The 14,671-nt window shown below is 53.6% G+C and overlaps 1 protein-coding gene across 8 annotated transcripts in view; it reads right to left on the reverse strand.

The window, feature by feature from the left end:
- Window positions 1-13,319, reverse strand: part of PDPK1 (3-phosphoinositide dependent protein kinase 1) — an 80,325-nt gene extending 67,006 nt beyond the window's left edge. Inside the window, exons 1-2 of one of the 8 annotated variants that reach the window (XM_072753975.1) lie at window positions 13,249-13,319; window positions 12,633-12,691 (exon numbers count right to left, since the gene is read on the reverse strand). Coding sequence is in view for 2 of the 8 variants with exons in the window: in XM_025984987.2 (XP_025840772.1) it covers window positions 5,489-5,641 (153 nt within the window). In the remaining 6 variants the exon portion in view is untranslated. Of the gene's footprint in view, window positions 1-5,488; window positions 5,762-6,070; window positions 6,224-12,632; window positions 13,064-13,248 lie in introns of those variants that run through there. The other 7 variants (XM_072753968.1, XM_072753973.1, XM_025984988.2 and 4 more) reach the window with 7 other exon arrangements.
- Between the last annotated feature and the right edge of the window lie 1,352 nt (window positions 13,320-14,671).

A 14,671-nucleotide genomic window follows, 5' to 3' on the forward strand; every position in this document is an offset into this window, starting at 1 on the left:
AGCCACACAACCGTCCAAGGGTAGCACTTTGTGCACCTGCAGCCACAGCTGTGATGCTGGATGTGGCTGCACCCAACCACAGAGCACGTGCCCCTTTTAGGACATGACACTTTTAAAAATTAGAGCAAAGTCGAGGCCTGGAGAAAGCCCTCATGGACCCTGCCCAAAGCAGCAGAGAGCTGTGCCATTCCTGTAAGGTCCCTACATCATATAGGAAGAGCACCTTGGCTTCTAGTCAAAGGGACTATTAGGGTGATCCTCATCCTCAGTTAGGGATCTTTAAGAAAACAGTCCTCCTGATGGGAAAGCAATTGCCTTGGGAGTAGCCGCCTCTCCTGCAGAGTCCACATCACCAACACTGGCTTGGCACTCAGCGTCTGGCTATGTGAGGAAAGGGGTCCACAGCAGGCCTCACCCACTATGGCAGCAGTGCCAACACGAAAGCTTCAGTTCAAACACTATATGCTTGACACTAACGGTTTGCTTATCCAGATTTAACCCAATAACTGGGCGCCAAAACCCGCCAGAAGAGCTGTAGTACAAAAAGAAATCAGTACCTTTGAAACACAGCCTTTCAAGGGTCAGGTAAATGATACAATATGCATATAGAAAAAGCAATATCCCTTTCTAAATTGTATTTCCTTAAAGAATGAAAGAGTAGGACATGAATCTATGTTTAACCACTTGACTCCTTCCTAGTTTGGAATGCTTTCATATTGGGTATTAAATAGGCAACAAACAGTTGATGATGAAACCCTCTCCCTTCAAGCATATATACCTCTAAATGCAAGGGAATCAGAATGTAGATGTAGGAATCAGACGTGTTCTTGGTTAACAAATAGCAATGATGGTAAAATAGGTATGTGACAAATACACCACAGGAAGCCCAGATATGAGAACCATGAGGAGAAAGCATGAAAAAAATAAGAGAAGCCATCTAGAGATTCAAGGTTTTAAAAAAGATAAGGACATAAGACGCAGGACCTGTTCCAGAGCTGACTATATAACAAAACCTGTTGCAGACCAAAGTGGTGGGGGTGGGGTTGGGGGTGGGGGGGACACGGCACTCAAAGAAGCTGATTGGTCAGAAAAGGCTTCACAGCACCAGGGGCTAGTTTCCACTGAGGGGAGTTTCTTCAGGCAAAGAGGAAGAACCTAAAGAGGAGAACCAGGCAGCCCAGAACATCCTGGACACTATTCTGGGAAGTGAGGGCACCAAGGCAGGGTTATCTGAGAAGGGACCCTCATCACAGAGGAGCAAAGTGAGAGGCCATGAGAAGCTGAAGGATGTCCCAGGAACGCTGGAAATGCGGCGCCCTTCCAGCAAGCGCTCACTTCTCGGTGACCAGCAAAGGGGGAACTGGGAAGAAAGCTTGTTGTGTTTTGAGCCCCACCAGGGGAGAGTGTATGATGAGAGCACAGTGCAGCCATCCCCCAGGTGGAATCACTTCCTTCACTGCATGGCAGCATCCACAGCCAGGCCACAACGGGGTCCATGTACCTGCTTTACACGGGGTTCAAGAGCAAGGTCTCCAAGGGATAACGCCCTCCCTTCCAGGGGTTGGGGCAGAGTTCCCAGGTCCACTGCAGGCCCTGTGCTCCCCATCTCTCAGAAACTGGACAGAGAGAGAAAGGTTAACTCCAAGCCCCTTTCCTTGCAGGTCACCACTGCAGGTCAAAGCACATCACAAGAATTTTTATAAGACTGGAAGCGTCCCTGCTAATCTTATCAGCCACCTCTGACAGCTTCCGATATACAGCTGTCGCTTTGAGATACAACTCCCACTGCAGTACAATTAATTCCAAAAGAGAAAAACAGGTTGAAGAATGAGACTTTAACAATGAATTCATTGTAACAGCTAAGCTCTCAGCCGGGTGAATTCTGACTCCAATATTACCGAGATGCACACACACAGCCGTCTGCACGCGGCCTCTCATCAGCCTTTTCCAACAGGGGCAGACCTGCCACCAGCTCCTCAAACATGCAGAAGGCACAGACCTTAGGACGAACCTCCCTGGCATCCAGACATACCTTCACATCTAGCCTTTAAACACTTCACTTCCTGAGGGCTGCAAGCTGATTCAAAGCACAGCGGCCGGTGCAGAGGGCAGGCCATCCTGCCTGTGAGGCAGAGGTCACTAGGCCACCAGAACTAGGTGTCCGCCTTCATCGGGCCCCTGGACAACACTCCAAATGAAATGTTTGTTCCTCCGTGGGCTGCGCACCGAGGCCAGGGCTGCTAATGTAGGACTCGTCCCATCTCTTCTATACACAGAGTTTGCAGTCCTGCCAGGTCTACTTATGTGGGCTTATATGCAACCCAACTATTTAAACAGAAATCTGAATCAGTTGCCCTGATGAGGGACTTGAAAGCCACAAACCTAGATCCTGTGTAGCAAACTACCTCTCTTATCAAGTTCAAAAGGACTTGGAAAAAAAAAATGACTTGGAATTTCTTGGAATAAAAATTAATATTAAAATCAGGAAAATCTTCTACAATAAGAAGATGAAAACACACTTTCTGCAATTATATGATTGCAACCAGTCAAGCACTGAAAACAGAACATCATGAACCTGAAAAAGGCCTTTCTCATCTAAGACACCATCATCAGAACATACTCCCCTTACTCTTGGAAAAAATGCACTCTGCCTGTTGATTCAGCTAGAGACTGGATACACAACTGGTTCTTTATATTCAAATAATTTTTTAAAGAGTCTGACACCAAACACGACCCAGTTACAGAAGGCGGCACTGCTGAACAAGCCTAAACAATACATGTCCAAAACTTCATTTCCACACCAGCACTTCCTCCACTGGTGATCTGCCCTTTGAACCTGCCTTCAAAACAACTGCACTCCTTCCCTCTATGGCCCGCTGTCATCCAAAGGGCAGGCACAGAGCTTGCACACATCGGCCCTAGTTCTCACACCTGCCTAGTACTCACACCTGCCAAAGGGAGTCATTTCTGCAGCCAAGGTTCCTCAGCAGCGCATAGGGTTCCGGCAAAGTCCATTTCCCTAGAAGACACTCCTCAGGAAAGGACAAAGCATAGTGCAGGAACGGTTCTCCACACTCCAACTCAGAGAGGACTGAGCTTACTCACCCCGATTCTGCAGCAATTCCCTGTTACCACATCTTTGCCCTAAATGCACCCAAACCCCAGGGAGCTCAGGAGACGAGAGCATAGAGTGAAAAGAACATACATCCAGGAGCTGCCTTTTCTTCCTCATCCAAGCTGTGCTAAAGGCAGCCTGGAGGCTAGACTGAAGAGCTGTCCAAGGCCTCTCTGTAGGCCCCACAGCTACACAGGCTGCTGCTGGGATCCTTCCCACAAAATACTTGTCAGAGAACAGCACAAACCTACACCTCTTAGTACAGGGACCACGCCTCTACAGGCGGAACTGCTATAGGGTTATCACAGGTACAGAAATACATGACACCAAGCAAGACCGAGGAGGAGGAGCGGCCCAAAAAGGAGTGTGGAAACCAGCACCCACTTTTTTCCATGTTCCCCACTTTCCCAGCTGCCTTCTCGCAAAAGGAGACAGCCACCCTTGCAAAAGCTAGAGTGGCCCTCCCTAGAGTGTGCAGGGAGCCACTCTGTCTCATCTCCCATTTTACCTTTCCCGAAATCTCTGCACAGTTCTTGTTTCCCAAAGGGAGGATTCCTAGCCTCACCCATTCAGAATATCAGCCCTCAAATACAGATGAAGCAGAGACTCTTTCCAAACAGCTGCTTTCTGACAGCGTGAGGCTGAAACAGGCTTCAGGGGTCACAGAGTTTAGCCATCTGCCCAAAGAAATAAATAGGCGTGCTGTTCTTCCATGTGAAGACGTGGCCTCTAGCATGGCACAGTCAGGACCCTTCAGGCACAACTCCCAGGAAAGACATTCTGGGCAGTGCCGTGCTGAGCTGCCCAGCAGACCCTCCCTCAGGGCACTCCCCACGTGAGGGCAGAGCAGTGCCAGGCCTCTGCCGTTGCTCAGACATGGGTTCACACTGCATTCCATTTACCAGACAGATGTTTAACCTCCCTGCATCCCAGTTTCCATACCTGTAAAATGGGAAGGACACCTACCTCACACAACACCGTTAACAAAAATCAAGCAACACTCGCTGAGCTATCTGGAAAAGTGCCCGCTTTTAAAATAAGTGCTCAAGAACTGGTACCTACAGCCTTTGGCCCACCTGAGGATCAAAGCGGGGTAGGCCACTTTCAGACCTAATTTGGATTGCTCCCCCTGTTGGCTGCACATGCTTACAGAAACAGGGAAATTAGTCACTGGGTCAGGGGTTTCTCCACACATCACCACCTTAAACATCTAGACGCAAACTCCCTTGAACCATGTAAAGTTATCTGTCCTCAGGTAAACAGCCAATATTGGGAGGACGTCTCTGCCATTTCTGAGGGGGAACGTGGCATATTCTCATACAGTGGGTGGAGGAGGATGGGGATCCAGCTGAAGACACAAAACCCTTATTCCTCTCACTTCCCGATAGGGAGGTCTCTCCTTTATAGCACAACTCATTTTCTCTCACTGGATTCCAACATTTTTGCACTAAAAAGATGACTTATGCAAAGAAAACCCCAGATGTCCAACGCCCATTGCATGGAACAACCGAGACCACGAGGAAATGTGCTCTTTGCCTCTTGCCACGACCTCCACCAAAGTACACCCCTTGCGCTGCAACAACACCGCTGTATGAAAAGTTCGTTTTACACACTTCCATGATTGTCGTCACCCCCGGCCTCCATTGAGGCTCGCCAAGAGGCCCAATGCGTGCTTTTGCCTGTTAGCCCAGACACCCCAGGGTACAGCCACATGTCGCAACAGTCAAAGACGGCCCCTTCGCCTTTCACCATTTTTCTCAAGCGAACAGGTCCTCCTCTCAGACTCTGGATCATCACCCATCTCTACAGCATTCTTAGCCTGAAGTCCACGGATGCGATGCTGAAGGTTCAAGAACCTGCTAAAGTAATTACAAAACGCGAGTAACTCAGTGTTTTCCTCTGAAAAGAATTCTTCCATCAGATTCTCAGAGGCGTTCCAGACTCCCCAAAAGGATTAAGAACTGCTGCCACAACACTGTATATGCTGAAAAAATGAGTCAGGTGAGTTTCCAGGGCCTTCACTCACTTAAGTGATTCTGATTTGCCTTCTGAACCGAGTTCTGCAAGCTGCGTAGGCATCCTCCCATCACCCACTCTCATAGTCGCGCCCAAGGTATGAATCCCGAAACCACCTTCGCGACTCCGAAAATCAAACACAGTGGAAACATCAAAACACCAAGGATACTTTTAGCAACAGAGAAAGGAAAAAAAAAAAAAACAAAACAGGGAAACACTAGCGATACTTTTTAGCAAAACACTCCACCCCACAAGCACTTTTCCTCCTCCTCCTCCTCTGCAATCCCTCCTCCCTGTCACGATCGTTCTGCCCTCCGAAGCAGCTTCCGACCTCCCGACCTCCCCGGGGCTTCTCACACTTGATGCCTGCGCTGGAGAAGAGCCCCGAGGCAGGAAAAACACGCAGGGCCGCTCCGCCGGGCCGCGGACGGAGTCGCCGGCTTCTCCTCCGACGGTGAATGGGGGAGGGGGGGCGGCCTGGAGCATCAGGTGCTCCGAGCCAGAGCGCATCCCTCCCGCTTCGCCGCGGCGGAGGCACCGGGACGCCCTTCCAGGGGGAGGCCCGGGGCGGGTCCTCCGCGGGCGGAGCGAAAGGTAAACCCGGGGGCTCGGCTCCAGGCCGCGGCGCTCCGAAAACAAACTTTCCGGGCACTTCCACCGCGACAGGCCAGTGACACCTCCCCGGCCTCCCCCGCCCTCCGCGCGTCTGTCAGCGCCCCCGCCGAGCAGGCGCCCGCCGCTCCGGGGCCCGGGCTCCCCACCGCGGCCGAGCGGCGCCCTCACGGAGCCCGCGGTCCCCGGCCCGGCCGCCCGGCCGCAGGTGAGGCGCCGCCCGGCCCTGGGGACCCGGGGCTGCCCCGCCTCGCCGGGCCCCGGCGGCCGCCGCCGCGCTGGGCTGGCTGATGGGCCGGCGCGTCCGGGCGGCTGGCGCGCACTCACCAGCTGGCTGGTGGTCCTGGCCATGGGCCCCGCGTCGGCGCGGGCACCTCCCCCGCAGCGCTGCGCGGCTCGGCGCCTCCTCAGCGTCCTCCTCCCCGCGGCGGAGCCCCAGCAATGGCCGCCCTCATCCTGCGCCCGCCCCGCCGCCCGCCGCCCCCGGCACCGCCCCGCCCCCGCGCGACGCCGGGCGGGACTTCCGCCGTCGCCGCGCGCGCCCATTGGCCGCGACCGCCGTCGCTCCGCCGCGGCTCCATCGGCCTCGCCGGCGCCCCCGAGCCGCATTTCCGGGTTGGGGCCCGACGGGCGGGAGCGGCCCGGCCCCGCCTCGGAGGGGGGGGCGGCCGGCGCGAGCCAATCCCGGGGCCGGGGGGCGGGGCGGGGGAGGGGGCGAGCTGTCATCCCTGGCGCCCGCGGGGGAACTGAGGCTGGGGGGCCCTGGGGGCCCCCAAGGTCACGCCCGGGGCAGCGGCGGGCCGGGCTCGGGGCGCGGCTCTGCGCGGACACTACCAGACGCAACTTGGCGGCTCACCAAACTGACAAGCGTGCACGACGGAAACTCGGGCCATGAAATCACGTTAAGAGGCCGAAAGCTCCCGTCTCATCGCGGCCCGCCTCACGGACGCCTTCGGAGCTTTCCTGATGACGAGGATGCCGAATTTCTCTGCACTTGTTAATGATGCTAGCGTTATGCTTACGTTTTCGTAGTTGTGGTAAAGTACACATAAACTTTACCACCTTAACCATTTTTAAAAAATATTTGATAGAGGGGGCAGCCCGGGAGGCTCCGAGGTTGAGCGCCTGCCTTCTGCCCAGGGCGTGACCCCGGGGTCCCAGGATCGAGTCCCACTTCGGGCTCCCTGCATGGAGCCTGCTTCTCCCTCTGCCTCCATCTCTCTGTGTCTCATGAATAAATAATATATTTTAAAATTTTTGATAGCACAAGCAGGGGGAGGGACTCACAGAAGGAAACGCAGACCCCCTCTGAGCAGAGAGCAACCCCTCCCCCACGTGGGACTGGATCCCAGGACCCCTGGGACCATGACCTGAGCCACCCAGGCGCCCCCCCACCCTAACCATTTTAGCATAAGCCAGGCGTACAGTTTCGTGGCATTCAGTGCATTCACATTGTTGTAACGTGTTGTTCAGACAAAAATCACGCTCATCTGTTACCTCAACCTCGCATACTTTTAAATAACCCTTTTTTCTACTTCCAAACGAAATACGTATTTACTTTTAAAGATAATTTTTAAAAAATATTTATTTATTCATGAGACACAGGCAAAGACATAGGCAGAAGGAGAAGCAGGCTCCCTATGGGAAGCCTGAAGCAGGACTTGATCCCAGGACCCCGGGATCACAACCTGGGCCAAAGACAGACCCTCAACCACTGTGCCACCCAGACGTCCCAAAAATAACGATTTACACAATACAGAGAATTAGGTAAACGAACCCATAAGTCCACAAACTAGAATTTATTTCTTGAACGGCAGTGATAGCTGCTAATGTTGATCCATCACTAAGGAATTTTCATGTCTAAGGACACCTGGGTGGCTTAGTGAAGCATCTGATCTCCGGATCCTGGGATCAAGCCCCCTGTTTGGCTCCCTGTGACAGCAGGTCTGCTTCTCCCTCTGCTCCCGGCCTCTGCTTGTGCGTATGCACTCTCCCAAATAAATAAATAAAAATTTTTTAAAAAGTAAATACGAGGGCAGCCCCGGTGGCTCAGCGGTTTAGCGCCACCTTCAGTCCGGGGCGTGATCCTGGAGACTGGGGATTGAGTCCCAGGTCGGGGCTCCCTGCATGGAGCCTGCTTCTCCCTCTGCCTGTGTCTCTGCCTCTCTCATGAATAAACAAATAAAATATTTTTTTAAAGAAGTAAATACAGAATTTTCATGCCTAATCCCTAAGGAAGCATGCCTGCTAGTTGCCCCCTTTCCAGATGAGGAAGCTGACACACACTGAAGTTCTGTAACTGCCCCAGGTCCTGCAGTGCCAGAACCAGGACCTCGATACCCATATGCCAGAGACTATGCTTTGACCATGAGGCTTCCAGTCCTCTGTATATGTATGCAACTTAAAGAACAGTAAGAAAAAAAAAAAAGGGCAAATATAAGTTCTACTCCCCAAAAGGGCTTCTGCAGTTTTGATATTTTTTTGACTTAGCAATGCATCATCCTCTATTCCATATAGCTCTCCTAACATCTGCCTGCCATCTTCCCTGGTTGTGAAGGATGCAGAGGCCCGCGCTGGAGGAAGCCTATGGCTTAGAGATCCGCGTACTGATCAAGCTCCCTCCTGACATTCAAGTGGTTCCCGGACCACTCGTAAACAAGGCCCTGCACTCAAATTCAGGCACACCTTTATTTATTTCCTTAGGATAAATTCTCAGCAGATGGAACCGGTGGGATCCCTCTCGGGACTTTAGATACAGGCTGCAAATCGCCAACTGCTTACCCCACGCCAGACACTAATCCTCAGTGAACACAAAGACAAGGTCAAGGTGGAGCTCTTGCCACCACACCAAGCCACATTCAATGCTTGGGAACACGGGAATATTATCCCTTACTACAGATTAAAGGCACATCTGATTTTGCCCACTATGGCCCTGTGAGCAGTAGGTAACTGTGACCATTCCCCTCTTTCACAGAAAGGAACTGAGGCTTTAGTGCCCTGCCTACTCTCAATTGTAGACTTACTAGGTCACAGAGCACAGAGCTCAGAACCAGCCCTGACAGCACCACAGCCCTGCTCTTGGCCACTGCATTCAACACCTCCCAAGAAACCCTTCTTTTGTATTGATTTTAGTCCTCACAGAGTAATAATATCCTCCTCAGAGAATGCTAACCATTTTTACTTAATTCTCATCACAACCCTATGAGGTACTTAGCATTTATCACCATCTTACAAGTAAAATTTGCCAGACAGTACACTAAATGCAATTGTAAATAGATACATAGCTTTAGAGTCTAAAAAATATATGTACACACCAAGAGCAACCTTTCTCAGAAAGTTACTAATGGATGTGCTCCACCAAGTGACAGAGTAAATCAAGAAAGAAGTAGACCTGAGATCCAGTTAACAGGAAGAAACCAACCACACAGGAAGGGGATGGAGGGAAGTCCCAGGATGTGTCTCCTCAGCATGTATGGGTTCAGTCTCCCCTCATGCAAAGCACTGTGCTAGATGTTGGCAATTCCCTGGCGAACAAAACAGAAAAATCTCTGCCCTCGTGGAACTCCAATGCCACAGGCAGGAGGCAGGGCAGGGGAGACAAGTAAATCTTATGGGATGTGAGAAGGTAGTAAGTGCTATGAGGAAGAAAGAAAACCAGTGCCTGGGGAAAAGGTGCAGTTTTCAATGGATCATGAGGAGAAATCCCAGGATAAGAACAGAGATTCTGGGGATACTTAGGTGGCTCAGTGGTTGAGCGTCTGCCTTTGACCCAGGCATGATCCTGGAGACCTGGGATCGGGTCCCATGTCGGGCTCCCTGCATGGAGCTTGCTTCTCCCTCTGCCTGTGTCTCTGCCCCTCTCTCTCTCTTTCTGTCTCTCACGAATAAATAAATAAAATCTTAAAAAAAAAAAAAAAAAAACCTGAGCAAGAATCTAAAACTGGCTTAACTTGAAGGGGAAACAAAAAACAAAAAAGAATCAAAATGTGTATCGACACAGAATGGTAAAATAAATTACAGTAGTTCATCCTGGAGAATTCGATGCAGCTACTGGAAAGAAGACGGTAAAGGTCTAACGAGAGAGTGAAGGGGAAGATCACACAATGGGAACTGAGGTCTTGAGTTTTTGTTTTGGAGTCACTTACACCAGCATGACCGGGTGGTTCTGCAGTAATTCACAGAGAAACGGGGAGGGGGAAGTACCTGTCGGGAATGCTGAGCCCACTGGAGCAGCAGGTGGAGCAGGGGAATATGTGAGGGGAGAAGGCAGGCCCTGGCCCTGGCCTAGCAGCTGAGTGGGCAGCGGGGACAGGGCAGGGAAGAGCAGAAAGAGGAACAAGGACAGTACACAGTTCTCATGGGGCCTCGACAGCAGGTGGGCCTTCCAAAGCCGGGCCAGGCCCCGTCTCGCCCAGAGAGAGGCCAGGTACCCCTGCCATGGCTGAGGTCTGGCTGTGGATCCCAGAACAGTGGGCAGCAGGGGACATGGACTCACCTGGCCCCGCACAGGTCATGGGCATGATGGCTGGAGGAAAGAGAGACAGAGCCCCTGGCTCTTCTCTCTCCCTCCCCTGCCTGGTGCCCCTGACCAGTGGAAGGGTGACCCCAGGCCAAGAATGCAATGCTTGGCTTGACATTGTGAGGTCGTGTTCCACCCAGGGAAGAACAGGGGGATGCCCATAACCACCCTGGGAGGGGGCCATGGGTACACGGCCTAGGGTGGGTGGGGAGCCCTCACGGCACACCTGGCCTGTGCTCCACCTGGCCTGGGACAGTTCACCTGTTTCTCACTTACTTCTATTCTCCCCATGGCCCGAGGGAGGGAACCCAGATTCAGAGGCTATGGAACTTGCCCAGCATCACATAGCTGATGTGCTAGCTACCGAGTTCTGTATAACAGGTTATCCCCAGACTCAGACACGTAAAACAAACATCTATGACCTCACGGATCTTGTGGGTCAGGAAGCCAGGAGCAACTTGGCCGGGTGGTTCCAGTCAGGGAATCTCCTGTCAGCCCGAACACCAAGTCACCGAAAGGCCTGGCTGGGGTGGGGGTGGGCCTGAGTGGCTCAGTCTGCTCAGCATTTGACTGTTGGTTTCTGCTCAGGTTGTGACCTCGGGGTCACTGTACGGAGCCCCAGGTAGCACGCTCAGCATGGGGCCTGCCTGGGATTCTCCCTCGGCCTCTGCCCCTCCAGGTCGCGCTTGGAGCTTTGGGTGCTCTCTTACTCTCAAATAAATAAATAAAACCATTGAAAAATAAATAAATAAAGGCTTGCCTAGAGTGGGAGCATCTTCCAAGGTGGCCCACTCACTCACATGTTCAGGGAGGCTAAGTTTCCTCACCACAGGGGCCTCTCCACAGAGCTCCCTCAGTGTCTTCATGCCACAGCATCCAGCTTTCTCTAGAGCAAATGATTCCAGAGAAAGAGAGCACACCCAACACAGAATCTGCAAGGGCTTTTTTTTTTTAAGTTTTTTTTTTTTTTATTTTTTTACTATTTCTTTTCAAGTAGGCTTCACGCCCAACATGGCACTGGAACTCACAACCCTATGATCAAGAGTCACATATGCTACAAATTGAGCCAGCCAAGTGCCCCCTCCTTGGTTTTTTTGTTTTTGTTTTTGTTTTTTAAGATTTTATTTATTCATGAGAGACATACAGAGAGAGACATAGGCAGAGCGAGAAGCAGGCTCCATGCAGGGAGCCTGACGTGAGACTCGATCCTGGGACTCTGGGATCACACCCTGAGCTGAAGGCAGATGTCCAACTGCTGAGCCACCCAGGTGTCCCCCACTATAGCTTTTATACCCTAATTCCTGAAGTGATCCAGTATTGCTTCTACCCACATTGTGCTGGTCACACAAAACCACCTGGTGCCATGTGGGAAGAACCACACAAAGCTATGAATCCCCAAGGTGGGATCACCGGGGGCCATCTGCAAGGCTGGGCACCAAAGCTCATCCAGGGAAGAGCCAGGACCCCAATTCTGCTGGGGTGCAGAAAGAGATGAGGAGAGACATGATGAGAAAGGCAGGCCAGGCCTGTGGCCCTGGAGGTTTTGAGAACCAGAAAAGAGTCAGGCGAAGAGGCAGGGAGGGGAACCAATTACCACACATCCCGTTAGGAAAACACAAGAGGACCCTTCAAAGATAATGATGTCCTGCCTCTGCCCACTAAGTGCCTGGTCACCACACCCAAGGCTCTCAAGATGCATCTAGCTGCAGGTAGACGGATGAAAGATGCCTGGGGTGCCTGGGTGGTGCAGGCAGTTGAGCGTCTGACTCCTGGTTTCTGCTTGGGTCATAAGATTGAGCGCCGAGTTGGGAGTCTGTGCTCAGCACAGAGTCTGCCTGGGACTGTCTCTCCTTCTCCATCTGCTCCTCTCCCTACCAACATACATTCTCTCTCTCAAATAAAAAAGGAAATCTTTAAGAAAGAGAAAGATAAATGTCAAAGCCAATAATTTGCAAGCCACCTGAGAAAATACCTTCTCATATAAATTGTGGTACCTAGAAAAAAATATTTTAACTAAACTGGAAAACAAGAAACACAAAGTTGCATCAAATCTCAGGTGAGCAGCCTTCCCTCCCTAAATTACAACTCCCCCACTGTAAAATGGTCTGACTCCAAAAACTGTTTAAAATCCCAAAGACTGTAAACATCCAGTGCTGACAAGCATGTAGGAAATGAGCACCCTCCTATGCTGACGATAGGAATATAGCATCTCTTTTAGACCCAGGCACTCGGGAGCTCTGGCCCAGGCCCTTCTCTCTAGAAGAGATGGTAGGCGGAATAACGGCCCCACCAAAAATGACCGTCTCCTGTTCACCCAGGCTGTGAATGTGTGACATAGAAAGGAAGAATTATGGCTGCCAACAAGCTGACCTTAAAAGAGGAGGATTATCCAGGATCATCCAGGCCGGCCCAATATAATCACAGGGGTCCTTAAAAGATGGAAGAGAAAAAGAGTCAGAGTCTGAATGAGGCAACATAAATAGAACAGTCCAACCTGCTGGCACTGGCTTTGCAAATGCAAGAGGCGGTGAGACAGTGTGGGCAGCATCTGGAAGCTGGGAACGAAAGATCTCCCCCTAGAACCTCTAGGGAGAATGAGCCTCTGCCCCCACTTTGATTTTGGTCCACTGAGCCCTATTTGAGCCCTATTGACTCCAACCTCCAGAGCTATAAAATAAATGTGTGTTCTTTGGAACTCCTAATTTGTGGTAATTTGTTACAGGAACACAAGAAAACTAATAGGAAGGCCCCCCTGCGGCACACGGAAGCCAGGAACCCAAAGGGCCCAAAGGTGTACCCACACGAGGTCCCCTTCAGCATCACCCATGGTCCCTTTTGCTGGGGGCCCCGCCCGGCGGTGGGCAGGGAGGAGTCATCCCATGGTCCCTGCTGCTAGGGGCCTGGGCCACGGGCGGGGGGCAGGGAGGAAGGCCACAGCTCGCTGGCGAGGGCTGGTTAACGTCATAAAACGTGCATCTCAAGGCACCTGGGGACCTTGTCACAGTAGCGAGACATTTCCACGCGTCCCCACCCAGGCAGCTTCCCATTCCACGCTGCCTAACCAAAAAATAATAATCAGCAAAGCAATATCAAAAAGCACAATCCCGGTTTATAAAACAAACCAGAGAGAAACGAAGGGAAAGGCAAGCTCGGTCGGGTCGGAAGGACCACGCACGCGGCGCCCTAATGGTCGGGGAGAGGCAGGGCTCCTGACGGCCCGCACAGGCACAGGGCGCCAGGGGCCCAGCGGGGCGCCCCCACCCCCCACCCCGACCCGCTCCGGGCTGGGGGCCAGGCCGCACAGGGGCGCGACGGGAAAGAGCAGGGAGGGGCGCAGGGGGGTTCCCGCGCCCTCCGGGTCTCCCTGCCCGCGGCCGGTCCCCTAAACCGGGACCGGGTCTCAGGGCGGCGCGTCCCTGCGCGCGGCTGGCCCGATTGGCCGCAGCAGAGGCCCGTCCTCCCGCCTGCCGCACCCCTCCCCCGACCTCTGGGGCCACGCGACCCGGCGCTGGGGCTGCGGGCTCCCCGCCCCCCGAGGGTCCCCACCTGGAGGGCTGCCCACCCCCAACCCCCCAGACGCTCGGCACCAGTCGGCACCCCAACGCTGCGCTCGGGGCCTGGGGGACCCCTCTACCCCACGGGGAGCCCCGGCCCTCGGGACGCCAAGCGCCCCCCCCCGGCGGACGCCCCCCGCAGCTCTCACTCGGGGAGTCCGACAAGCCCCCTCCCCCACAGGGCCCACCCACCTCCCACGGGAGGGACGCCTCCCCAGGGACCCCACCCCAGCTTGTCCTCTCAGCAAGCCCCCCCACCCCAAGGACTCAGACCCACCCACACCGACCGCCCTGCAGCCAGGCCCTCAGTGTCCTTGCCGGGGTCCTAAAATGGCAAGGACGACTGTTTAAAGCCCTGCAGCCTCAGGCTCCCTAGTGGAATGGTGGGTGCCAGGCCGCGGGGTGGGGGGGGTCAGGGATATTATCTAGTGGGAAGAGCTGCTCTTCGGGGTGACGGAGAAGCTCCGCATCGCTGGCGGTGCCGGCTGTACCCCTAAACGGCGAGGGTGGCCGCAGTCCCAACCGAGGCACCAGGCCTGTGCCACCGGGTGGTAGGCAGCTCCCCTTGCAAGTGCCCTTCCCAGCCAGCGCTGGCTCCTCACCCTCGCTGACCACCAGCTCCGCCAGCCCTTGCCAGATCCTTTGCTCAGCCAGGCAGTGCAGGGACAGGTCCCCGTGAGGCCCGGGGTGGTGCAGGCCAGGCCAGACCCCGGCTCTGGGGCTCACCAGCTCTGGAACACTCCGTGCCCCTCCCCCAGCTGAGAATAAGGTGACTAACAGGAAACGCCTTTGGAGTTTGGCAGAGCAGCACGGGTTAAGCCGGTAAGGCACCTAGAATGAGGCCCGCACCCAGCA

This window comes from Vulpes vulpes, chromosome 3, assembly GCF_048418805.1.
Source record: "Vulpes vulpes isolate BD-2025 chromosome 3, VulVul3, whole genome shotgun sequence".
NCBI classification, from domain to species: Eukaryota; Metazoa; Chordata; class Mammalia; order Carnivora; family Canidae; genus Vulpes; species Vulpes vulpes.